The sequence below is a fragment of the Caretta caretta genome, chromosome 13 (genome assembly GCF_965140235.1).
Source record: "Caretta caretta isolate rCarCar2 chromosome 13, rCarCar1.hap1, whole genome shotgun sequence".
NCBI classification, from domain to species: domain Eukaryota; kingdom Metazoa; phylum Chordata; order Testudines; family Cheloniidae; genus Caretta; species Caretta caretta.
The window spans coordinates 32,187,983-32,215,973 of record NC_134218.1 but is presented as its reverse complement, the minus strand read 5'-3'; the positions used below and the strand labels follow the sequence as shown (position 1 = coordinate 32,215,973).

Here is a 27,991-nt window from a genome sequence, read left to right as displayed (position 1 = left end):
AGACCCAAAGAGAAACTAATATTTGTAGTATTCTCAAAAATCCTCAGTAGCAGAAAGAGCATTGCCATGAGCTTATCAAAAAGCCTCACTCAGACTGGATGGAAAACTCTCATTTAGCTGTTTTAGGAAAAGTTTACATTTACGTAAAAGTGGTTTAAATTGTGAGAATTTGTGGTGATTTTAATTGCTGGCTGTCAGAAACCTTTAGCAAATTATAGCCCTGACATTTACACTTGCACCTCTAAAATGGCCATGCAAGTTCAGTAAATGCCAGATTGGGTGCATGTAAAAATATTTAATGCCATAAGCAATATTTTTTTCTTCATTTGTGAAATAAGTAGCCAAAAAAAATCTAATTTTCATCTAACATAACACATTTGAAAAGGTCAGAGGGACGTAGCAGGGACACACAAGGGAATACAGTATTTTCCAGACTGCCAGTTCTCTTAGGAGCCTAATGTCTGAAGAATTAAGTTTACTACTGTAACCTATAGGAGCTATCCACAGGCCAAAAGGAATTTCTGGGAAGAAATAGTCACTTGGCCCAGCAACCCTGTCCCCCTCATTTTTCTGCATCTCTTATTTCTCTTTTTTCCCCCTTAATTTCCAGACTCTGAAATGTATTGAGAGTCTTTGCATCTTACTTCTTTGGCAGCTTATTCCACTCAAAAAACTCTTAACATAACATTTGAAACCTGAAGTGGATATATATGAATATGCTGTGTGATTATTTAATGAAAGGCCCTATTGTATTGTATCTTTTTGGTCACAGAGTTGGGATTAGTGTGAGCACCTTAAATAATAATTTCCTGACTATTTGGGTTTAAATTTTCAACCTAAAACTATGTTTGTACTCTATTCCCTTGCTTTTTAAATATGTGTGAATCAGACTGAGAAACAACTTTGGTCTTAAAGAAACCCCAAAAATATTTAATGGAAATATTAAAATTGCCTCTGTTTGCCCTTCCCTTAATTTCCCTTCTGTTACCTCACTGAAAGATTCATTCCCCCTAACAACATAAACAGAACCTCTTGCAATTATCTGTGTGGGTAGCCAAAGTGCTGGAAAGAGTGTATCTTCAAAGGTAAGGCTGCTACTGCTCCAAATAGCCTGTTATTACTTGCAGCTAACCATAGGCACACGTGGCCTCCCAGATCTTCACCCAGTCACGTGCTTCTCCTTTTCACTTCCAGTCCAGGTTCTGCTGTACCCTAAGATGTTTGCGGTTCTTTCTGAAGATATATTGGCAGTTTCTTATATCCTTCTATTTTAGAGGAAGGGGAGTTCATGGTGCTTTAATGTATGTCTTGCATTGTCCATCAGCCTTCTTTAATATTTCTTTCCATTGCACCTTCATTAGATTTAGTTCCTTAAAACCTGCTTTCCTTATATCTAATGGTCTTATTTTGCTGCACATTCTCCTCCTTGGTCCATTCCTATCCCCTAATTATATACAACTCTAAACAAAGTTTTTTTCTTTTTCAAGTACTTCAGGAAAATTATGTATGCTGCTTAGCAATGATTTGGCCAAACAATGCATATTTAGCTACTTTAATCTTTCCTCCTAATTAATTGCCTTCAGCCCTCTGGTAATTTTCGTTGCTGGTTTCAGATTTCTTTCCAGTCTTTTGACATCTTTCTGTTGTTGGAGTTCCCACTACTGAAGACAATATTCCAAGGAGGGTGATGAGCTATTTATGCTAAGGGACTATGTTGGCAGAAGCCAAAATGGGTATAAATTGGCCATTCGTTCCTGGATAAATGTTTGATTATACCCAAAGTCTATGAGGGCCAGTGTCTTTTCACCCTCTTCATCTGAGATGGTGAGTTTCTTCAGGCTTTTACTTCAGGTCCTATTCTCTCCAGTTCAGAACTGCCCAAAGTTATACTCCTTGTAGTGGCAGTCGCGGAATCAGTGCCCCTGTTGTCCGCAGGAGTCATTAGGTCTGTCCCTTGTCTTCTGGCAGCTGTTACCTTCTTTCTGAATAGCAGCGAGCCCTTGCTCCTATGTAGGTTTGAGACAAGGGCACTTAAGCGTATATGTGACGGGTTGGATCACAGAAACCCCCTCGGGACTGCCACCTGATGTGCCAAGACTACTTCTGCTCCTGCTTTTCTGCCCTTCCTGAGCCAGACCCGCTAGCCTGCTGCAAACCCAGACCCAGGTCTGAACCACGTTCCCTAACAGTTGTAGGCTTAATTGAAAGCAGCTTGGGAAGTGTTCCTGTCTTTAACACTCAGATGCTCAACTCTCAATGGGGTCCAAACCCCAAATAAATCCATTTTACCCTATATAAAGCTTATACAGGGTAAACTCATAAATTGTTCACCCTCTATAACGCTGATAAAGAGAGATGCACAGCTGTTTGCCCCCCCCCCCAGGTATTAATACATACTCTCGGTTAATTAATAAGTAAAAAGTGGTTTTATTAAATACAGAAAGTAGGATTTAAGTGGTTCCAAGTAGTAACAAACAGAACAAAGTGAATTACCAAGCAAAATAAAATAAAACATTGAAGTGTAAGCCTAGTACAGTAATAAAACTGAATACAGATAAAATCTCACCCTCAGAGATGTTTCAATAAGTTTCTTTCACTGGACGCCTTCCTAGTCTGGGCAAAATCCTTTCCCCTGGTACAGTCCTTGTTCCAGCTCAGGTGGTAGCTAGGGGATTTCTCATGATGGCTGCCCGCTTTGTTCTGTTCCACCCACTTGTATGTCTTTTGCATAAGCCGGGAATCCTTTGTCCCTCTCTGGGTTCCCACCCCTCCTTCTCAATGGAAAAACACCAGGTTAAAGATGGATTCCAGTTCAGGTGACATGATCACATGTCACTGTAAGACTTCATTACTCACTTGCCAGCACACATGTATACATGAAGACTTACAAGTAAAACAGAGGCATCCACAGTCAATTGTCCTGGTTAATGGGAGCCATCAAGATTCCAAAGCACCATTAATGGCCCACACTTTGCATAATTACAATAGGCCCTCAGAGTTATATTTCATATTTCTAGTTTCATATACAAGAATGATACATTCATACAGATAGGATGAACACATTCAGTAGATTATAAGCTTTGTAATGATACCTTTCAAGAGACCTTTTGCATGAAGCACATTTCAGTTACATTATATTCACACTCATTAGCATATTTTTATAAAAGCATATAGAGTGCAACATCACAGCATAAGCCTATTGTCACAGAGAAATCTGACCCATGGACCTGGAGGTGTGTTCCTGTCCCTCATGCTGCCGGTTGCTCGGATAACAGTCTGCATTTTCTATCACCACTTTTGGGTCCTTGGCTTATTTCCTTTTCTAGCATATCAGGAGCCATCATTCCCTTCGTAGAGGGCCCCTGAATGGCTTGAGTTACCAGATAGTCCTCCATGAGATATGTGGCCTCAGCTAGGGTTACTGGCCATTATCTGCAAACCCAGTCTAGACCAGCAGACGGAAGAATCTGTATGAACTGTTATAGGACTATGAGTTCAGCTACCTGGAGTCAATATAAAATCCCAGGCAAAAACTTCAGTGAGATAGATTTTAAGTTCTAAATATTATATCTATTAATTTAAAGCATTGTATTTATTAAAATAAAAACACAATATTCTTCTCTTTGAAAGTCAAGGAATTCAAAGTTAAAGTTATAAAACCAACAATTTGAAAGTGAGAAAACCTATGGCTTGGAAAGCTTGGGAATATTCAAATACAATTTAACAATAGCTTTAACTCTGCCACTTCACTCTTACTTATTTTCACCGTACTCATGGGAAAACCCCACAAGTTGTTACACAAACCGAAGTCTGTCTTGTTTTATATGGATTGCAATAGGATTTTTTGTTGTATGATGAAGTAATAGGCTAGAGGGTGGATCACATCTCAGGCTCATTGGATGTGTAAGGTGTTGATTGCTCTGACTGGTATAGTCAGGGTAACATGGAAGAAGATGGTCTCTGGCCTGTGTCCGAAGCCCAGTATGGGAGGATGAAAGAAAGGGTACTCATCAACTATTATTCTTTGAGAGTCTGCACTTGCCCTACCTGGCCACTTTCCACAGCCCTCCAGCGCAGACGCACCAAAGTGAGAGCTGCACTGACAGTTGAGAAGTGAGTGTCAATTGCACTGCGGAAGCTCACAACGCCAGTTTGCAACTGGTTAGTTGGGAATCAGTTTGGATCAGGAAATCCACTGTGGAGGCAGTTGTCATGCAAGTGTGCAGGGCAATTAATCACCTTCTGTAACATAGGACTGTGACTCTGGACAATGGGCAGTATATAGTGCATGGTTCTGCAGCAGTGGGATTCCCGAACTGGGGTGGGGAGATGGATGGCACACACATCCCTATTTTAACATCAAACTACCTTGGCACAGAAGACGTCAACAGAAAGGACTACGTTTCTATGGTAATGCAAGCACTGGTGGATCACCAGGGACATCAGTGTGGACTGGTCAGGAAAGGTGCATGGTGCACCCATCTTTAAGAACACGGAACTATTCAGAAAGCTGCAAGAAGGGACTTTCTTTCCCAACTGGCGGATTACCACTGGGAATGTTGCCATGCCAATAGTGATTGTGGGAGACCAGCCTTCCCGTTGTCCCCATAGCTCATGAAGCCATACGCTGGCCACCTCGACAGCACCAAGGAGCGCTTCAGCTATCAGTTCAGTAGGTGCAGAATGACAGTTGAACGTGCCTTTGGTTGTTTGAAGGGTTGCTGGCATTGTTTACTAACAAGATTGGACCGCTGAGGGAAAAAAAATCTACATATAGCTGTCTGCTGTGTCCTGCATAATATCTGTGATACAAAGGGGGAAAAGTTTCTGCCAGGTGGAAGTGGAGTGTCTGTCTGCTGGTTTTGAACAGCCAAATACCAGGGCTATAAGAAGAGCTCAACCATTGAAAAACCATTTTAATAGTGAGCAGTGTGTGTTGCTGTCGTGTGCTCTACCTCGCCTTGCTCTTTTGCAGCGTGGTATGAATCTTGTAGTGATTGCTGTGTACATAGGAATATAATGTTGTCAGTGTTCCTGTTGTCTGTGAATGATGCTATGGGTTCTATGACAAAATGAAGTAACAGTAAATTGGTGGGTATCAGACCTGCTCAGCACCAGACAGCATATGTTGTGAAGTATAAAGATTAATTTTGTTCCAAAAAAATAGAATCTTATTCTGTAACATGAACCAGATAATTAAAAAAACATTTAAAACGTAACAAATTAAAGGAACAGAACTTATGAAAGGGAAAGAACACTCCATTTCAGGTACAAAACTTCAAAAATTTGTGGGCCTTTAAAGGGGAGGAGGTCGTCCTGTCTATCTGACCCCTCAGCAGCAGAGTTCAAAATGGTGACCAGAGCAGTCAATGTTGGGCATTGTTGGAGAGCTTCTGAAGGCCAATAAAAGTAGATCTAAGTAACACAGTGTCTACACTATCACTGCATTGACCTAACTACATCGACTGTGGCTCTACGCCTCTCAGGAAGATGGTGTTAGTATGTCAATATAGGGGGCACTTACTTTGGCGGGAGTCAAATGTAAGTGAAGACACATCTACAGCTAGGTTGATGTAAGCTGTGCCTTGCATCGACCTAGCCGTGTAGTTTAGACCAGGCCTTGGTGTATTTGTCAAATAAGTCCTTAAACTGGTGCTTTGGTGGTCATATGTGAAATGACTGTTACTTAATTTGAAACTATTAGTTTAACTGCTGATTAGTAGTGTGAAATTTAATTTGTATCTGTCAAGGTTCCTTCCCCACTCTGAACTCTAGAGTACAGATGTGGGGACCTGCATGAAAACCCCCTAAGCTTATTCTTACCAGCTTAGGTTAAACGCTGCCACCACCAAAGTGTTACACAAAGAACAGGGGAAGTGCCCACTTGGAAATGTCTCCCCTCCCCCCCCCCCATATCCCCCCAAGCACTACACCCCCTTTCCTAGGGAAGGCTTAATAAAAATCCTCACCAATTTGCATAGGTTAACACAGACCCAAACCCTTGGATCTTAAGAACAATTAAAAAGAAATCAGGTTCTTAAAAGAAGAATTTTAATTAAAGAAAAAGTAAAAGAATCACCTCAGTAAAATCAGGATGGTAAATACTTTACAGGGTAATCAGATTCAAAACATAGAGAATCCCTCTAGGCAAAACCTTAAGTTACAAAAAGACACAAATACATTCCCTCCAGCCCAGCTATTTTCTCAGCCATTTAAACAAAACATCTAACTAGATTGCTTACAAACTCTTTACAGGAGTTCTGACATGCATTCCTGCTCCGGTCCTGGCAAAAGCATCACACAGATAGAGAGAACCCTTTGTTTCTCCCCTCCTCCCCCAGCTTTGAAAGTATCTTATCTCCTCATTGCTCATTTTGGTCAGGTGCCAGCGAGGTTACCTTAGCTTCTTAACCCTTTACAGGTGAAAGGGTTTTTCCTCTGGCCAGGAGGGATTTAAAGATGTTTACCCTTCCCTTTATATTTAGGACAGTATCGCATAGTTTAATGGTGATTAGTCAGGTATAAAATCAAAGTTATTGTCTTTTAATAAGATTAAAGAGTGGCTAGCTGTATTTCACTCGCTGGGAAATGCAATTTTAAATGTATTTTTGTGTTAGAATTGCGTGGTTGTTCTAATCCGCTTTATTATTTGGCTGTAATAAAAGTTTTGCAGTACAATTATTTCTTCATTGTATTCATCTATTTTTTTTTTTGTCAGGCAGTATGATTTTGCCTAGTTTCCTCACTACTAATTTCAGGATATTGCACTGGAAACAATCTGTTGGATCATTGCATTTTATTAGCAACTTTGGGCCAAATTCTGCTCTTGGATCCACCTGTAGGATACTTACTGATTTTAAAAAGGGTGCCCCTGCTTGTGCATATGAAGACAGAATTTGTCCCTTAGAGTTGATTTCAATGTACGTACAGCATAAAGGATCCAATCTGACTCTAACTGGTTAAAAATGCAAGTATTTTAACTGACTATGGGTACTATCTGCTTTTTCCACCACCAGTGCAGAACAGTGATTGTTTTAGGTAACCAGATAAAAACACAATATTCATAAGATATTTTAAGCTTCAAAATATCATAGTTTTAAAGTAATGATGCAAATAACTTTTTAAAACCAGTAATCTGAGTGTGGAACAGTTTCACCTTAGTGGTGTGACAAAGATGAGTCAGTAGTTGAATGGACTACAGAATGTGTTCCGTAGTGAAAAAGTAAAACATTTCATACCGTGTTAATCTAGGTATAAAGTTTATAGTCTAAGAAAATCTGTGTCTTTTAAACCTCAGATGGCAGGTGTAGTAACAAACTACCAAATTTTCAAATAAACTGCATAATTCCATGACCTCACTCTTGGTGCTGCTGAACTGCTCTATGACAGAACTATGCATCCAAACACACAGCGTCCATTCAGGCTTCAAGAGCAACAAGGTTTACTCTGAAAACTACTCCATTCTTGCATTACTAGTGATGGATTGTAATTATTGGTTTGTTGCGCTCTGCCTTCTACCATGACACCACTGAGGGATACTGCAGCTTGAATGGGAAGCAACATTTGTACTGAGGGAATCTCTTGCCAGGGCTCCTTGCTTTCTTCCTTGGCTTGACTACCCAGGCTGTAACGTATAAAACCATTTTCTTATCCAGAGTTGGGCTCCCAAACATGGTCTTTCGTTATCTGTCTTAGTAGGTGTGCGGAAAGCAATGGGATTCCAGGATTATTACTGATTATAGTGTTTGTATGGGCAGGACTTACCCATCATTCATCTGTCCTGTGTATTTTGATTGCAAAAAGGGTGCATTATCCTCATTTTACACATGGAGCTGATGCACAGAGGGTGTTTAAGCCAAAGGTCATACAGAAAGTTTGTGCCAGGACTGGGAATTGGATCTATATCTCCCAAGTCCCAGCCCAGTTCTTTAACTGCAGGATTGTCCTTCCTCTCTGGATGGGTATGATGCACTCTGTGTCACTCTATAACCCTCCCTATTCTCCACCACCTGCCAGGGCTGAAGGAAGGATGGTACTGTCAGGCTATGGAGGGATCATCGGTCCATCCTCACAACCACTCTGGAAGTCACCACATGAGCCTTGGGAACACCACGCAGCTCCAGAGCATTTTCCAAAAAGAAAACCTGACACATTTTTAGGGAATTTCCCCATCCTCTGTCTTCCCTAAGCCTCTCTGACTCTGCCCCATCCTCACCCCCTCTTTTACCCTTTCCTCTCTCCAGGTCTTTCTAGCCATCTCTATTGCACTCCCTCCCCACTTATCCCTCTACTTTATACTCACTCTTTCTGTCTTCCTTCAGCCCTTCTACCCTTCATCTCCCACGTTGCCCCTATCTCTGTCCTCCCCTTCCCCTTTGGCACTGCTCCCCGAGTCCCTCCATCCTTCCCATATCACTTTTCCCCCATTTGTCTTTCTTCCCTCTGCTCCTCCTATGACCCTTGCTTCTCCTCCCCCTCTTGCTCTAAATCAAGGGGCTCATCAAATGCCCTGAACCACACTGAGGGTCTAATGGGGCTAATGAACCCTCCACTGTCAGCGCTGGTAGCTACTGCCAGACATTAGAATGAAGTTTTAGGTTTGTTGTGAAGTGCCCTGGGCTACTCAGCAAAGCTTTCAGGTGCACTTCCCCTGAGCTGGAGCACCCAGTACCCTCCAGTCAGAAAGCACAAGCACAAGAAGTACAAAACCATGCAAGAAAGAAAAAAGAGGGCAGGAGGCCAGAGGCAGAAGGTGTTAACAGAGAGCTGCCTTAACCTTCCCGTCCCTATCCCAAGTGCTCCATAACCAGATCCAGCCAATCAACACTCACCATTTCCAGATGTCCTCCATCAAAAAATTAGGTCCATGAGATGTTTTTCATCTCTAATTTCTAAGTTTAAAACAAACACTTGTGTGCAGTTTGGAAAATGTGGCTCTATTCTGAAAAGTGTCTTGGTACAAATGGCTTCATGGGGCTCTAGTTTTATTGTCCATCAGTAACTCACCTCCAGAGTAATTTTTGCTCCATTTACAAGAAAAATATGTTTTTTCTAATGGTCAGGACCCTGTCTGGAATCTAAGATATAAATTGTTTTATTTCCTTTTTGCACATCATCCCCAATAATAAAGATTCTGCCGCTAATTTATTTTTCTACTGAGGCAGCATCCACAATGTGGTAAGCATTCTCAATGTGCATAGGTTGACACAGGTCTTGTGTACACTAGAGAAACACACAGATCTAAGCGCCATTTTAATCTCCTAATCTATGTTCTTTGCACTCACACATGAAAGTGCTCCAAATGGTTTATAAGCACACTACAAACCAAGCAGAGTAGAATATGTTTTATTGGGGCTAAATACCAGTTTAGCCTGAGCTGTTTTAATGCCAATTTTGATGCAGAGAAGCTGAAACAGTTCAACCCTGTTCTCCTACTAATGTCCCACAGTGCACTTGGAGCCTTGCAAAATCTCCCAGAATGCACTGGTCTGGAGAATGGGTCATTGCAGCTGAAACAGTTTAGGTACGTGCTAGGGTTTGTCTGCATGAACACTTAGTTCATGGCAAGCTGAGCTGTAAATCTGCCACGCGCTGAGTTTCCGTGGGTATGCGTGGACTCTGCTGCTGTGAACTAAAAGTTTCCTAGGTTTCAGAGGAACAGCCGTGTTAGTCTGTATTCGCAAAAAGAATACATCTGATGAAGTGAGCTGTAGCTCACGAAAGCTCATGCTCAAATAAATTGGTTAGTCTCTAAGGTGCCACAAGTACTCCTTTTCTTTTTGAAAAGTTTCCTAGTGCACTTTAATCTACTCCCATTTCAAAGCAAGGTAGATCAAAGCTTTTTGTGCACTGTAGCAGGGTCCATGTAGACATTTAGTGCACAGCAGGTTACAAAATAAGTGGCAATGTGGGGTGTACAGAAGTCCTTAGGCTATGTCTGCACTACATACTACCTTGATTATCACTACAAAAGGTGTCGTCATCGTCTTCTTTCTTCCCCCCCGCCCCCCCGGCTCTCCTGCTGGTAATAGCTCACCTTACCTGATCACTCTTGTTACAGTGTGTTCACCCATTGTTCCATGTTCTCTATGTATATAAATCTCCCCACTGTATTTTCCACTGAATGCATCCGATGAAGTGAGCTGTAGCTCATGAAAGCTTATGCTCAAATAAATTTGTTAGTCTCTAAGGTGCCACAAGTCCTCCTTTGCTTTTTGCGGATACAGACTAACACGGCTGCTACTCTGAAAACTACATACTATGAGTCTCAGCTTGCACAGACGTACCCATACTAGCTCTCATGTGAGCTAATATGCTAAAAATAGTAGTATGGCTGTGGTCGCATGGACAATGGAAGTGGTGGTAGCAGGAGCTAGCCATCCTGAGTACATACCCTCCTGAACCCCATGGGTATGTACTTGGGGCAGCCAGTCCATTCCACTGCTTCCCATGCTACCACAGCTTCCCTATTTGTAGTGTTCTAGTTCAGATGAGAGCTAGCATGAGTATGTCTACACAAGCTGGGAATCACACCGCTAGCTCATAGTATAGACACAGCCTTAGTGTGGACATGGGTCAAACCTGCAGCGATTCTTAAACTGATACAGCATGGCTAATGAGGACACAGAGGCAGTTCAGTACAGTCAGTTTAATTACAACAGGTTCAGTTCCCTGAAGTAGAGAAATGAGCTTGGACAGACTCCAGTGCTGCCTTCTGTAGCCGGTGTGGCTCTGCAAGGCTTACAGGAATAAAAAACAATACAAACATATTGTCACCAAGGCTTTATCTACATTTGGGACATTTTTCCCAAAATTCAGTCTGGTTTTAAAACTGATTGGAACTGCAGTGGCTCCAGCAGGCAGAGGCATTTTTATAACCTGCTTTCTGAGGGCTTCACTAATTTGAAGAATGATTCCACCTACGGTAGCCTCGTCTGTGCTACAGCTCCAGCCATTTTTGAAACAGTTTTAATATTCAGGTAGATTTCCCCACTGTAGACTAGTCTGAAATCCAGCAGATCAGACTTTAAATACACAGAAGGCAAGTTTTGTAAAAGTAAAAATGTGCCATTTTTATTGAGGAACTTTTCTAACCAGAGCAGAATATTATTTATACTTATAGCACTTTCCATGCTGTAGTGAGATTTGTAAGGAATTTAAAATAAAAATAGGTTTTTTTACTCTTTTAAGGTCTGAAGAAGCCGTTGGAAATCAAACCAACTTCTCTGGTGCTTGTTGTCTTGCAGGATGTGTCTGGTACGAATGAAACAGGAGGGTCGAGCTGGGAAATACATGTGTCGCTATATAGTTCATTCTATGTGGGAAGACGTTGAACAGCGTGGTAAGGTGATGGGGGTAAGTCATCTTTGTCTAGTGTTGACTTTCTTGATTATTTTGATGACCCAAACCATGTAATGTTTTGTGACCTGGGACATATTAGAACAGTGGCTGTGGGATTAAGGTGGTGCAAGACTTGGTCTGACTGGTTTCAGCTGGGATTTCAGTATTCCATGTACCTAGGACAGTGGATGGGAACGGGGAGAGAGGACAGAGTTTCTACATAATGCTTTAACTAACCACGAGTACAATCTACAGTTTGGATTCTCTGCATATCTGGTCCTGATCTCAGAAGGGAGCTTATAAAGGAACAAACTTATAAAGGAACTTCAGGGGCAGTTCAGTCACAAGTTAAGGGCTTAATGCAGGAAGCACTGAGTGAGGTTCTTTGGCCTGTACTGTGCAGAAGGTCACCCAAGGTAATCACAATGGTCCCTTCTGGCCTTAAAGTCTTCGAATCAGAGTGTACCACTGCATACCAGCATTGGTATGGGGCCTCAGAGATCACAATGCATGGGGCAGCAGCACTAGGAGATGACCTTCACAAACCTTGAAGTATAGTGACCTCTGCAGGGCTGATGGAAATGAATGTCCTTGTCTTCACAGGACTCCAGTACTTCTGCAGGCAATGGTTGGACGGGGAGGCAATGCCTATTGTGACTTGTACTGGGAAAAGAGGGAACTGCTGTTATGCTATTGCTGGAAAAAAAGGGGATTGTTTAGGATTAAAGTAAACAGAACAAATAGAAAACCTAGAAGGGTTAATATACCAGTGCCCCAGTTACTAAAGAAACAAGAAGCCAAGGCAGGGTCAGCTAGGGAGCTGGGTCAAGTAACATTCAAAAGAGGGAATATTAACCATAGGTCAGAAGTAATCTTGTCTCCTTTCTCCCACGCTCCCTTTTGTTTCTAAATTGCACTAATTGTATTGTGAGCTCTTTGGGCAGCCCTCTCTTCTGTATGTGCAATGGGTCCACAACACTTTCAGGTACTGCTAATGAGAGTGTGCAAGGGAGTGTCTCTCTATTAGGTGTACAGTCTTCTCTTTTCATTGCTCAGAGAGTCCTGGGAAGTGTTGATTCTGGGAGATTTCAGTTGCTCCCTCAGTGACAACTATTCTTTTTTTTTTTTTTTAGTTGCCTGAAACTTTCTGAGAACTCTGCTGTCCAGGTGCTTTACTCAGTTAGTTGCAGAAAGTGCACACAAGGCAGCCCCCTGTTGGATCTAGTCTTTGGAATAGATCTGAATTTAGGAGTTTCTGTGTCTCCTGTAAATCATGCTATCCCCATTCCCTGCAAAGCTCCCCTTGAAGACTTAGAAAGAATCTTCAGAAATCAGTCTTATCTAATCAGGGACCGCACACATGAAAACGTATTCAGCGTGGTTGTGTGGTTACTGTATGATGTCAGTACCAACCAGAGTTAAAGTTGTGTGTGTGACCTAACTGTATGTTTCCATACCTCAGCATGTTTAGATTTCTTTTAACCTTAATTCTGAATTTCCTAGGTTTATGTCGCTTGGTTTGTGATAATGACAGCATCCCTATAATGTATTTGCCTCTAAGTTACTTTAGATGTGTTCTCAGCTGTAACTCCATTTTACCATAGCTTTTGTCTGGGAACACCAAATATTTAAAGAGAACTCTTGTATGTATCTACAGGCTTGATCCCACAGACTGCTCCTTTAAGAACATAAGAAGGGCCATACTGGGTCAGACCAAAGGTCTGTCTAGCCCAGTATCTTGTCTTCTGACAGTGTCCAATGCCAGGTGCCCCAGAGGGAATGAACAGAACAGATAATCATCTAGTGATCCATCCCCTGTTGCCCATTCCCAGCTTCTGGAAAACAGAGGCTAGGGACACCATCCCTGTTCATCCTGGCTAATAGCCATTGATGGACCTATCCTCCATGAACTTATCTAGTTCTTTTTAGAACTCTGTTATAGTTTTGGCCTTCACAACATCCTTTGGCAAGGAGTTCCACAGGTTGACTGCATTTTGTGAAAAAATGCTTCCTTTTGTTTGTTTTAAATCTGCTGCCTATTAATTTCATTTGGTGACCCTTAGTTTTTGTGTTATGAGAAGGAGTAAATAATAGTTCCTTGTTTACTTTCTCCACACCAGTCATGATTTTATAGACCTCTATCATATCCCCCCCTTAGTTGTTGTCTCTTTTCCAAGCTGAAAAGTCTCAGTCTTATTAATCTCTCCTCATATTGCAGCCGTTCCATACCCTTAATCATTTTTGTTGCCCTTTTCTGAATCTTTTCCAATTCCAATAAAACTTGTTCGAGATGGGGCGACCATATCTGCATGCAGTATTCAGTATGTGTGGGCGTATGGATGGATTTATATAGAGGCAATATGATATTTTCTGTCTTATTATCTATCCCTTTTTTAGTGATTCCCAACAGTCTGTTCGTTTTTTTGACTGCCTTTGCACATTGACTGGGTGTTTTCAGAGAACTATCCACAATGACTGCAAGATCTCTTTCTTGAGTGGTAACAGCTAATTTAGACCCTATCATTTTATATGTATAGTTGAGATTATGTTTTCCAATGTGCATTACTTTGCAGTCATCAACATTGAATTTCATCTGCCATTTTATTGCCCAGTCACTCACTTTTGAGAGATCCTTTTGTAGCTCTTCGCAGTCTGCTTTGGACTTAACTATACTGAGTAGTTTTGTATCAGCTGCAATTTTGCCACCTCACTGTTTACCCCTTTTCCCAGATCATTTATGAATATGTTGAATAGGACTGGTCCCAGTACAGACCCCTGGGAGACACCACTGTTTACCTCTCTCCATTCTGAAAATTGACCATTTATTCCTATCTTTTGTTTCCTATCTTTTAACCAGTTACTGATCCAGGAGAGGACCTTCCCTTTGTCCCACAACAGCTTACTTTGCTTAAGAGCCTTTGGTGAGGGACCTTGTCAAAGGCTTTCAGAAAATCTAAGTACACTATATCCACTGGATCCCCCTTGTCCACATGCTTGTTTACCCCCCTCAAAGAATTCTAGTAGATTGATGAGGCATGATTTCCCTTTACAAAAACCATGTTGACTCTTCTCCAACAAATTATGTTAATCTGTGTGCCTGACAATTTTGTTCTTTAGCAGGCTTCCTGCTTCTGATGTACTTAACGTTTTTTTGCTATTACTTTTTGAGTCTTTGGCTAGCTGTTCTTCAAATTCTTTTTTGGCCTTCCTAATTATATTTTTACACTTCATATTTGTCAGAGTTTATGCTCCTTTCTATCTTCCTCACTAGGATTTAACTTCCACTTTCTAAAGGATGCCTTTTTGCCTCTCATTGCTTCTTTTACTTTGTTATTTAGCCACAGTGGCACATTTTTGGTTCTTTTACTGTGTGTTTTAATTTGGGGTATACATTTAAGTTGAGCCTCTATTATGGTGTCTTTTAAAAGTTTCCATTCAGCTTACAGGGATTTCACTTTTTGCGCTGTACCTTTTAATTTCAGTTAATATTGTTTGTTGGACTTGTGGTGAAATATAGATGTTTCTAAGATCTTAGGATTTCTTTTGCTCCTATTCATTGCTTCATTTGGGCATGTAATTCATTTTAGATAGTCTTGTCAATTTATCCCCTCCTCTCTGCCAGTGTTGCCAGCCGAATACACTCTTTTACCCCTCCTCCCACAGTTGACTGTGTGATTTCTTACAACACCTGCTAAGCATGGACCTCCACCTCTGAGCTGATCTTTCCCTTAGGGCTCCGTTATGCTGAAACACCTACAAGAAATTAGCTAAACAATGGCTAGAAGAGGGGCAGCTGGGACAGTCCTTAGTACTTTGCCTGCTGCTACACACACACACCTAAAATTGTGCTCAAGGCTTCATTAAGGTGAGCTTTGTGGAATGATCTGCCTTCTGCTTATCACCCAGGCATTACGTTCAGCCAGTTAGCTGATCCAAAATGGGCACCCAGATCTTCTCTCCAGTAGTCCAGTCCATCTCTAATTAATCTACATTCTGCCTTTGAGAGATAAGGCTATGTCTGCACTACAGCTTATGTTGGCGTAACTCATGTCGCTAAGGGATGTGAATAAACCACCCCCTGTGCGACGTAAGTTACACCAACCTAAGCGCTGGTGTGGACAGCAGTATGTCAGTGGGAGAGCTTCTCCCACTGACGTAGCTTCTGCCATTCATGAAGGTGGTTTTATTATGTCGACAGTAGAGCTCTCTCCTATCAGCATATAGCGTCTTGACCAGATGTGCTGCAGCAGCGCCGCTGCGGTGCTGTGGCAGGCTCATTCTGCCGATTTTGCCACCTGGGTGAGAGGGCAGTGGGGGAAAGGGAGGAGCTCTTTCTCATCTTGTCACACACCTCTTCGAAGGCTCTGTGGAGGAACTCTCTAAAGTAAGGATAGAGAGGTTCAGAGGGTTTCTGTCCCCACTTACGATGGTGCATGTTCTGGGCTAAACCTTTACCTTGCTTCCTCAGGAGTTTGAGGTTTCTAACTTGGAGCCATTGCAACAGCTGAGAATAGCCAGAGCCTAGTGGTACTGTGGCCATGTCCTTCCCCTCCAACAATGCTCCTGAAACCCTCCAATGGTGTGAGAGAGTGATATAGAGCTGTTACACCAACTCTGTGGCACACTGGTAAATCTCCTCCACCAGCAATGTTCTTCAATGGCCTGATCTGCTGTTTTTATGACCCCTTCATTCTGCCAGAGCAGGGTAAAAAGGCCATTGTTTTCCAGGTGGAATCCGAGGTTTTTTTCACCAGCCTCCATAAGGCAGTTCTTTCATTGCTTGTACTCACTATGGGATTGGAAGTCAGGGTTGCCTCTTGGGGATCTTCATTAGCGGGTAGTCATTTTTAAAGTCTGGGAGCCCTAGTTCACTCTCAACCTAATCAAGCCATTTGAACTAGGTCGGAAAAGAAATTTTTCAGATCATCTTGCATGGGGTCAAATTTATCTCAGTATCTGGGTCAAATTATATCTGAAAGCATGGTTCATGAAAAATGTCTCTTAGATATTAGGGAGTCTTAAATATGGACATTGGTCTGAACTCCCATAAGCCTGTTATCTCTAATCCATACTCCCATCCTTAGAACTTTTTCTCTAAAAGGTGCTCTTGCAGGGCATGCAAGGTTGGTCTTGTTCTGTTTCCCAAGTTCTGGAGTTCCTCCAGGAGGAAGTGGAGAATGAAGTCAGTCTTGAGAAACCACAAGGACCAAGTTTTGACCTTAGGGACTATTGGAGGAGATGCTGAAAATTCTTTTATTGGATTGCACTGCTTAATTCCAAGATGCCGTCCAGCCAAAGCAAATCTCCTGGTCAGGCCTGAGTCAATTGTCTTGTCCTAGGCTGTTTAATCTGCTCTTTCTACCAGCTTTCTCTTTCCCTATTGGAGCTTCTAGCTTCTGTTAGCTTTTTCTGAGTGTCATTGGAAGCCACCAGAAATATAATTACCAGGGCAGCCCTCCTCGTTAAATATTCCTTTCTGATTTCTGAGTAGCTACTTCCTAGATGAATTTCAGATTCTGGCTTTTGTCCTGCCTTACTTCAGATAAAGGGAAGATCACAGCATGCTTTTAGGTCCTTGAAGTATCTCATGCACTGCTCCCAGGAGGTTAAGAAATCCAGTTTGTTCTGGTCTAGACATATAAGAAAGGTCTAGAGGGTCAGCTTCTCATTCTCAAACAGATGGATTCATTCCTGTACTAAGGAGGCATAAATGGCGGGAAGGTCTCCACTACCTCTTAGGAATTAAAGCTCATGAGAGAGTATGGTTTCCTGGGCCAAAAGAGAATCTGCATCTGTATGAAATTTGCTAGTCCACCTTTGTGCAGCCCTGAAGAGAAAAGGAAACTGTTTCTGTCTTAAAAACTGGATTTCTGCAAGGGAATCCACCAGTCTGAACTTCCACTGGGTTGCGTAAAGAGTTCAGTAAATTATAGCTGCTAAGGTAGTTTTTGTATGCAGTGGTGTTGTAGCTGTGTCGGTCCCACGATATTAGAGAGACAAGGTGGATGAGGTAATGTCTTTTACTGGACCAACTTCTGTTGGTGAGAGAGACAACCTTTGAAGCTACAAGGAGCAAGATCTTCTTCGGGGCTGGGACATACTCGGAGGGTATGTCTACACTGCCATTAGACACCCGCAGCTGCCTGTGCCAGCTGACTCTCACTAAGGGGCTGTTTAATTATCGTATAGACATTCGGGCTAGGGCTGCAGCCTGAGTTTTGGGACCTTATCAGAGGCTCCAGATAGTTTAGCGTAAGTAGTTAGCACCTATTCTATGGGATAATTCAAGGTAAATTGGGTCATTAACACCCCAGCAGTCATAGGACAAAAATGGGGGGTTAGTGGGTTACAGATGGTTGTAATAAGCCAGTGTCTTTATTAAAACCATATCAAAGTTATAAATTTAAGCTCCGAGACTCATCTTTTGAAAGGATTATGTATGTTTCCTTTGAGGATGAGGACTGATAGGTCAGATATGTAGTGATCACTTTGTGAAAGGTGTTCACCCACAAGTGTATGGTACTGTTTTCTTTTATCATTTTCCTGTGGGAGTTCATTTGAGAGTGTAGTGATTGTCCATCTGGTTTCACCCACACAGTTGTTGTTGTGGCGGCATTTAGTGCACTGGTTACTGAGGTACAGCACATGTTGTGATAGGTATGAGTAGGACCCATGGATCTTGAAAGGTGTTTTGTGGGGGGTGTTGATCAGACAGCAATCTGTAACACACTAACCCCCCTTTTTGTCCTATGACTATAGGGTGTTAATGGGCCACTTCACCTTGAAAAGTAAGAGCAGTAGGACAAGGGAACAGACTGTCTGGGGAGGTTGTGGAAGCTCCTTCACTGAAGGTTTTCAAAAGGAGGCTGGAGAGCCATCTGTCAGGGATGGTTTAGACACAACAAATCCTGCATCTTGGCACGGGGTGAGACTAGATGATCCTTGTGGTCCCTTCTAGCCTTGTGGTTCTAATTGTCCCTTAGGCTTAGAGTATGTACTAAATATTTGTTCGATCTTCTATTTAGCTGTGACCATTCTCAGTATCATTCCCAGATCTGAAGAAGAGCTCTGTGTAGCTCAAAAGCTTGTGTCTCTCACCAGTAGAAGTTGGACCAGTAAATATATTCCCTCACATACCTTGTCTCTCTAAGGTAGTTTTTGATTGGTTAGAGAAGGCTGAGGAGAGCTGGGTACAAATTTCTGGAGTAGGTGATTGATGTAGCTACCTGACTGATGAGCAGAAAGCAGAGCAGTTCGTTAATTTAATCTTGGACATTTTTAACTGTATTCTTCTGTTAAGAGGCTTTCAGGCATGTGCACTCATTAAAATATAAAAATCTTCCATTGGTCAGGTTATTTTTAAAAGGCAGTTTGTCTAAAATCAGTAAGAGGTAAGGTACATTTTGAGAGAGGACGTTCAGGGGTCCAACCCCCTTTCATGTATCGTAACCTGTAGTTAATACAGCTGATGCAGAAAGTGGACATTAAGTTTTATATTTCAGAATTGTCATCAATGTATTTAGAATTTGCTGTCTGCTCTTAAAAATGCTGGATCAGTGCTGTTAAATTAATACGTGTTGCATTTTTACTACTAATTTATATCCGCTCCAACTCCAGTTTGATTCTGTATTATTTCATAAACTGATAGTTAAATCTCTGAGATCTGAATCTCAGCTGCAAAGTTTTGGGACCCTGGAGCCTGGGCTCCTTCAGCACTCCAGAGTGTCAGCAAGAGTCAGGAATCAAAACATGACACAGCTGTAAAAACAGACAGAGAGCTTTTGGCCTCAGCAATTCTACTGGTGCAGGCAGATTTCAGATATAAATTTTACTCTGCTGCTGCTAGTACTAATGAAGTCAGTTTCTTTTGGTGGGTTTGCAGCCAGGTGTGTCCAGTTCTGTGGCTAACCAATGCTCTTTACTTAATTTTTCCACTTGTGACATTTCTACCAAACTTAAAAAACAAACATAAAAATTGGCTTGATGCAATGGCTCAAAGTGTTAATAGTAACATTAGGCTGGGTAAAAGACTTCCTTACGATCCTGCTCTGCCAGAGATCTCCATCTTGTGGCTTACACTGAGCAAGTTTAAATTATGCAAACTGGCAGCTGCTTAATCAGTTTGTAAGGGGGAGCCAGAGTCAGTACTAGAAATTGCAACTGTTTTTCTTCCTATCAGAGGACCTTGGCAACAAAGATATTAGGTTCGCTTGTACATTGTGTTTTGGTAAATCTAGCTTTAAAAAGCAGGACTGTGGTGTCTTGAGTGTATTCTCATACTCCTGAATCAGGGTGCAGTGGAGTCGATCGTTAGGACTCCATACCATGGAATTTAGAAAAGGGGAGACCTCAGAAAATTCCTGTTCCTTAATCTTAGATCTTCCCTGGTAATCTAAGATTGAGATTCACTACCATTACTCTACATAAATTGTACTCTATCTAAACATATGCATCAGGGACTGATTTGAAATAAACATTCCTAATTCAAATAAGTTTCTTTTTAACAAGGATGTTTCTGTTATATGCAGGGATACTATATGTCTGAAATGTACAAGATTTGCTTGTTCGCTACAAAATCCTGATTTGTATCAGTGCATGTTTTAAAAGTCGTAAGAGATGATAGGAACAGGAAGGGACTGTCCAGCCCAACATGGGAACCCTGTCTAATTTATCTTAATCCCACCTTCTTGCTTTCCCACCAGACCACTCAAACCCCTACTTCTAGATGTCTTTTGAATTTGTTTATTGCCACTGCCTTGCATAGCACAATACAGCCTTTGTTATGCTTTCAGCTAGAGCTATTTATACACAGTGGCCCATATTTGCTCTCGGTCACACTGGTGTGAATATAAAGTAACACCATTAAAATCACTGGCATTACTCCACATTTATATCAGTGTAACAGAACAGAATCTGGCTCAGAAACTTTGAGCACAGATTTCTGCCTTGTTCTGCCACTGTTAGAATCTGTTTTAAAAGAAAACAAATCCAGCCTTGTCCTACATTAGCCACATTCTGACTATTGGAAACCAATTTGGGATTCATTTTGGGATTATTCACGTCATGTATTACGTTTTCTTAAATTTGCAACAGGTCAGTTCCAAAAGAAGCTATTCCTCCTAGTGGAGGATAAAAGATGCATGAGGTTGCCCAAGGAGTCAAGAAGCATGATCAGAATCAAGACAAGGAGAGCAGGCAGTATAGGAGTCAGGATGAGAAGTATATAATAGAAAACAAGTGTTTTATGGGAAGAGGCTGTGGATTGGGGCAGGAGGAGAGTGAGTGGCCCATGAATGGGAGTGCATTGCATGGGAGGGAATCTCATGTGACATGAAGGAAGCTTACTGGGGAAGAGGACAGGAAGGTGGAGGTCTTGGGTGGATTGGGGTGGAACTAACAGGAAAGTTAAGATTTGTTCCAGACTCTTCATTTTAGTGAGGATGAAAAAGTCTGATAAAAATTCTGTTTTGAGTTAGAGGATCATTTTCAAATGCTTATTGTATTTTGTGAAATGTTTGAATTTTCTAGGATATTTTAAAGGGAAAGTTCCACCCCCGCACCCCAGGAGATTTATAACTATTTAAAAATCACCTTATGACAATTTTGCGGTGTCATTTTATTCAGACCCTTTTAAAAACATCTGAAGGCAATCAGAGGTATGACATTAATGTGTGTGGTTCTTTGCTTTGAATAGTTTGGACAAATGTGTATTAAAAGTTGCAGCAACATGTTTTGTGTGACTCCTTTTTAGGGTTTAAAAAGTAACGTTTTAAGTGTCAAAAAAGATACAAGGTGAGGAAGGGCTCTGTGCAGCTCGAAAGTTTGTCTCTTTCACCAACAGAAGTTGGTCCAATAAAAGATACTACCTAGCCTATCTTGTCTCTCTAGTGTCCTGTGACCAACATAGTGACAATGCATTAAGAATATTACAGACATAAGAATTACAGTGGCACAATGTTACAGATGACCTAAATTAGGATAATGGAGTGTTACAGTTCTTTTCCCACAGGAGTTATGACATGAGATGACTTCAGAAGATGCAAGTGTAACCCACGCTAACATCATGGGGATAGACCACATATAGAGGTTTCAGTGTGCTGCTGTTTCTGAGCGAATGGAACTAGTCCTCCAGTGTTTTTAGATACAGAGGTCCTGTATTCAGACCCTACAAACCTGTACCGGGATTTGAACTACTGTGGGGTGAGCTTTCTTGGCAAGGAGGAATGTGTAACCCACGGTAATGAATTATGCCTTTTCTAATGGCTGGACCATTTGCAGCAATGACCTTAGTTGGGTTGTCTGGATCTAAAAGCATAAGTCTCTGCTGCTTGAGCTGAAGCACCAGGGCCACTCATGCATAGGCTTTAGCAGAAGTATAAACATCCAGCCATGACACCATATTAGTGTGGGTTACACAATGTTTTCAGTAGAGGAGTATGGGATGTTAGGCTCCCCAGATGTGCTGATGATTCAGGGGAAGGATGTCAGCTGGATGTCATGTTGGGTGACAAGGGGGTGTGTGGGGGGGGACTTTCAAAAGGATTATGAGGGCGGCTCTCGCAGCACTATAGTTAAGACTGAGCAGAGCTTTGTGTTCAGAGCTGAATTTTCAAAGTACTCTACAATCCCCATGTATACTTGTATTGGCCCTCAAAATTGCTTACACCACTCGAAATCTTAGGGTAGAGTTAGCAGTGCATGTTTAGGCTCATTAGGTCAATGGATTCCTGAGATATATTCCTCCTAAAATCACCTCATTTTAAAATTTCCTGGTTCTTATAATGTATTTTTGTCCATAGCTAGGGACTGTCCTGTGTTCATCCATATAGGCAAATGGTCTTGAAAACAACTATGCCTCACTGGGCTCCAGAATAGATGGTAGATTATATGGTGCAAGTTTGGAGTTTTTGGTCTAGGGATTTCTGAGATAAAGTCCCTCCCTCAGATGACCTGTTTTAGTTTTCTAAGGGCTGAGGAATCAGGCACACAGCAGTGAAACAGCCAGGTAGCTGCAAATGAACCTGTTTGGGTGCATGCCATAGGTACATGGTGTTGAGACCAAAGGAGAGTTGCGATCATAGAAACTGTGCTCAGGCTCAGCTCACTGGCCTGCCCTGAAGCTTATTTAGTGTACTAGGAGCTGGTATAAATTGCCCAGATGTGTTAGGTTCTGATAAGGGCAAGCAGTCTGGGGCTCTCCTTGGGGCCTATAGCTGGTAGCTCAGAGGCTCTGAGAAGTGCCCAGGAAACCTCCTTACAGCACCCCCTTATTCCCACAACCTCCCCTCCCAGAAATGCCCTTCTCACTACCCTTTCTCAAAAACAATGGGAAAAGTCATATGCGAAATCCATTGTTACAGTGGAGGGAAGGTTGCTGGCACTCAGCACTGCCCTGTGCTCCTTGAGCCCTTTGAGAACGCAAGAATTTAAATCCCAAAAGTCATATGTTGTCAAACTAGGAATGACCGAGCTAAGGTGATACTTCCCACACAACACAGCCACACAACCTTAACTCTGCCCCATGAGGATGGCAATAGATATGGGATATAACAGCACTGTACCCATCCGTAACCAAACCTGTCATTGTCAATGTGCTCAGCACAATTCCATATAGCAGTCCTACTCTTCTGTCCAGTGGCCCCTCACTTGTACTCCGTGCCTCCCTTACCAGGCTTTCTATTATTGTGTCTGGCATCAATATCAGAACTCATGGTTATCAGAGGAGGCCTTCCAGACAGTTAAATTGAAGGTCACCGCCCTTCAGCACAGGTCCACATTAGCTGCCATTCTGGCCTTCCGCTTGTTGTCGGAGATACATCACCAGTTCAAGATCCCCTGTACGCAGCGTATGTTGATCTTAAGGCTGCGTTTGATTCCATTGACCAAGTCGCACTGTGGAAGGCCTTCAAGGGCATAGATGTCCTAACCACTCTGCTGGACTTAATTAGCAAGCTGCATAATGGAACTATGCTACTTAATCGGATGGCAGCACCTTTTAAATCAGTATCTGCTGTCAGGCAGGGGTGTATCTTCACCCCTGCACTCTTTTGTTGGGCAATGGATTTCATAATGCAACATTCCGTCAGGTTCATAGGCTTTAAGATCGGTGATCTCTCTCTCTCTCTCTCTCTCAGACCTTGACTATGCTGATGACGTTCTTCTAGTGCAGAGCCCCAACAGGTTTTGTGAGGCACTCCAGCAAATGGAGGAGGAGTCAGCTAAGGTTGGCCTCCATGTTTCGTGTTCAAAGACAAAGATGCAAAATCTAGGATCAGGTCCACCCATGACCCAAATCTCTTTGAATAATGAAACTGTCAAAGCAGTCTCCATTTTTTGCTATTTGGGTTCTATACTCACCAGTTCCTCCAACTATTACATGAACGTTCTCCACCGGATTGACATCGCAGAGACTGCCATGGGTCATCTACAACAAATATGGAATCAACATCGTTTCAGCATGACAACCAAGTTCAGGATCTGTTTGAGCTGTATCCTCTCTGTACTGCCATACAGTTGTGAAACATGGACTCTATGCCGCTCAGGCTGAGCAAAGCTGGAGGCTTTCCACACAAAATGCCAATGTTGTATATTGGGCATAAAGTGGAATGACTTAATTTGTAATGCAGATGTTTACAGTTGCTCCAGCCTACTGATGACTTGAGCCATTGTCCACAGGTGGTGTCTTACGCTTTTCGGACATGTCGCCAAAATGCCGCAAGACATTCTGGTGAACGCTGTTCTCCGGGTGGCTTGTAACATCTGGGATAAAATTCCACCAACTGTGAGGGGTGGAGGCAGCCCAGGGTCAGACCTCCTATTACATGGGTGCATCAAGTCTATTCCAGTGTTCTACTCTTGGCCCATCAAGCCCTTGCAGCTGCACAGGAACGGACTCAATGATGAATGATTACTAAGACCGACCATTCTGCTAAGCATTGAAGAAGACGACGATCAATATCAGGCTAACCAGCCTGTAGTTACCGCAGTCATTTTGAATATTGGCACAGCATTAGCTGTTCCAGTCTTCTGGAACTTCCTCGGTATTCCATGATTTGTTTAATATCAACATCAAATATTACATAGTCCTGCCTTGAGTGCAGGGGACTGGACTAGATGACCTGTTGACGTCCCTTCCAGTCCTACACGTCTATGATTCTATCAGTAGTGCAGAGGGCTCCTTGGTGAATTCTTTTAAAATTCTTGGGTGTTTTAAAAGTTTAACTTTAAGCTGCTGTTTAACATCCTCCCTAATTTTTACTGGATTAGAAAATATTTATCACTGTAAGAAATGAATACGTCGTCCAACTTCATTCAAATACAGAATAAAAATATTTATTGAACATTTTTGCCTCTTTCTGAATTATTTTTAACAATTTTACCATCTTTATCTAATAATGAACCTATACGATTTCTAAATTCTCTTTTTCCTGATTTATTTTTAAACGTCCTTCCTGTTGTCTTTGGTTATAGAATTTTCATTGATATCTTTAGCTTCCCTTATCAATTGTCTGTATTTCCTAACTGATAATTTATAATCAATGTGATCAACTACTCCCTTTTTGTGTGTGTTATATATTGGTTCAAAGAAAAATTATTCCCATTTTCACTTCTCTTCCTAATCAGGATTGTTTTAACCAAAAAGCCTCCTTTTGTGATTGTGAAATTTTGTTTTGTAAACATCTAGTAAAATATTCTTAAACAATTCACAATTATTTTTCAAATTTTTAAGTTTAAATTTGTTCTCCCAATCAAGTTTGCTCATATTTATTTTCAGGTTTTTGGTTATTGGAAATTTGAAAGCACTCCATATGGGTTGTGTGTGCATATTACTGGTCAGGATTATATTCTGAATGTAATTAGGTTGTGGTAACTTGTACCTAGGCAACCGTTAATTTTCATTTCACTGATCAATCCATCGTAGCCATCAGAATAAGGTCTAATATAGAATTACTACATGTTGGTTGTAATATTTTGTGTATTGGAAAGTTATCACCTGTAATTTTTATGAACTCCAAAGATGTTCTTCTAGTGGTAGCCTGAGTCTTATAGACTGTGTCCCCCAGATTGAAATCCCGCATGATAATGCAGATTTTCTTTCTGCATCTTAGATGTTTAAGGAGCTTCTCACCCTATTCCTTCTTCTGATTTGATGTCTATACCGGACCCCCGGCAGTATCCATCTTATGATATATTGGTTAGATCATAAATCTATAAGCAGTCCAGCTCTAGTGCCTCTGAGTTGTCAGATCAATCAATGATACACAGTTTACCTGGGGTTGAGTACAAAATCCACACAGAAACTTCAGCTTGTACAAAATGCAGCAGCTTGCTTTCTTAACAATAGTTTGACAAGAGCACATCACACTGGTGCCTCTCACACTCAGCAGGCTTCCCATTAGTTACCCAAAACAATACTACTGGCTACACTAAGGAATGGTTGAGAATAAAATCTTCTGAGCAAATTTAGCATGTTCCTTAAGATTTGTATGCAGTGGTAAAGCAGCACAGCAATCTGGTTCATAACTGGTTCACTGTATATTTAATTTTTTGCTTAATTTACTTAACTTTTGACTCCCCAATTAACAGTTTGTTGTGCACAGCCAATTATTTATGACCCTCCATTTCTTACTATGGCTCTCATCTCACCCATTCTATGCATACTTTTCTCTCCTCCTCACACCCTCCCTCACTCAATCCCTTTCCTCCTCTCTGCTACCCTCCCTCTTGACAGCTCACACCGCTTGACCTTCTCCCCTCTCCCACTCCTTTCATATCACCCACCACCTTTTACTCCCCCCCCCCCACATCCGTATCTCACACTTTCCTCTGCTGATGTCTCCATACCTCTGGTGATATCAACCCCAACACTGGTCCTCCCTGCCGACCCTCTCCTTTCCCCATCATCACTTCCATCTCAGTAGTCCCTTTTAAATCTCACACTTGGCCCATCCTCTCCCTCCTCCTCTTCTCCTGCTCCTTCTGGATCACCTACTCGATTTCCAAAAACACCACCACTACGCCATGACTACTTCATCTCCCACTCCCTCTATCTCCTGGCACTAAGGGTCTCTTCCTCTAGGACCATCTCTGCAGATGCCCTCTAATACAGTGGCCTTTTGTTCTGTCCTAGTCCCCATTCTAAATGAGAACCTAAAGAACAGGAGGGAATCACAGAATCATAGAAATGTAGGCCTAGAAGGGACCTTGAGAAGTCATCAAGTCCAGCCCCTGTGCTGAGGCAGGACCACATAAACTTAGACCCGTCCCTGACAAGTGCTTATCCAACCTCGAGTGATGGGGATTTCAGTACCTCTCTTGGAAGCCTATTTCAGAGCTTAACTACCCTTATAATTAGGTTTTCCTCATATCTAACCTAAATCTTCCTTGCTGCCAATTAATCCATTATTTCTTGTCCTATCTGCAGTAGGACATGGAAAATGGTTACCATCCTCTTTATAACAGCCCTTAACGTATTTGAAGACTATTATCATAGACTACCAAGACTATCCCCATAGTCATCTTTTCTCCAGACTAAACATGCCCAGTTTTTTTAACCTTTCCTCACAGGTCAGGTTTTTAAACATTTTATCATTTTTGTTGGTCTCTTATGGACTCTCTCCGTTTTGTCCACATCTTTCTTAAACTGTCAGAATTGGACACAGTACTCCAGCTGAGGCCTTACTAGCGCTCAGTAGAATGGGCCAGTTACCTCACATGACTGTCCTGTTACTACACCCAGAATATTAGCCCATTTTGCAGCTGCATCACATTGATTCATATTTAATTTGTGATCCACTATAATCCCCAGATTCTTTTCATCAGTATTGCCACATAGACAGTTTTTCCCTATTTTGTAGTTGTGCATTTGATTTTTCCTCCCTAAGGGTAATACTTTGCACTTGTCTTTATCAAATTTCACTTTGTTGATTTCAGATCAATTCTCTAATTTATCAAGGTAATTTTTAATTCTAATCCTAATCTTGTTCTCCAAAGTGCTTGTAACCCCTCCCAGTTTGGTGTCGTCTGCAAGTTTTGTAATCATACTCTCCTCTTCATTATCAAGTCTTCAGTGAAAATATTGAAGAGTACCAGACCCAGGACTGACCCTGGTGGAATCCCACTTGCTATGTACTCCCAGTTTGATAGCAAACCATTGATAACTACTCTGAGTACAGTCTTCCAACCAGTTGTACACCCACTTTATAGTAATTTCATCTAGAGCACATTTTCCTTGTTTGCTTATGAGACTCTCATGTGGGACTGTGTTAAAAGCCTTACTGAAACCAAGATATATCCTATCTCTGGCATCCCCCCATCCACTAGGCCAGTAACCCAGTCAAAGAAGAAAATTAGGTTGGTTTGGCCTGATTTGTTCTTGACAAATCCATGTTGGCTATTCCTTATAACCCTATTATCCGCTAAATGCTTACAAATTGATGGTTAAATAATTTGTTCCAGTATCTTTCCAGGTATCAAAGTTAGCTGACTGGTCTATAATTCTCAGGGTCCTCTTTTTTTCCCCTTTATAAAAAGACAGGTACTATGTTTGCCCTTCTCAAGTCCTCTGGAACCTCACCCATCCTCCATGAGTTCTTGAAGATAATTGCTAACAGTTCCAAGGTTGCTTCAGGTAGTTCCTTAAGTACTCTAG

General features: G+C 41.8%; 1 protein-coding gene across 1 annotated transcript in view; it reads left to right on the top strand.

Annotated features, from left to right (window-relative positions):
- Nucleotides 1-27,991, top strand: part of UQCC1 (ubiquinol-cytochrome c reductase complex assembly factor 1) — a 93,550-nt gene that overhangs the window by 42,134 nt on the left and 23,425 nt on the right. Inside the window, exon 7 of the mRNA XM_048820036.2 lies at nt 11,247-11,355. Coding sequence (XP_048675993.2) covers nt 11,247-11,355 — 109 coding nt within the window. The remainder of the gene's footprint in view (nt 1-11,246; nt 11,356-27,991) is intronic.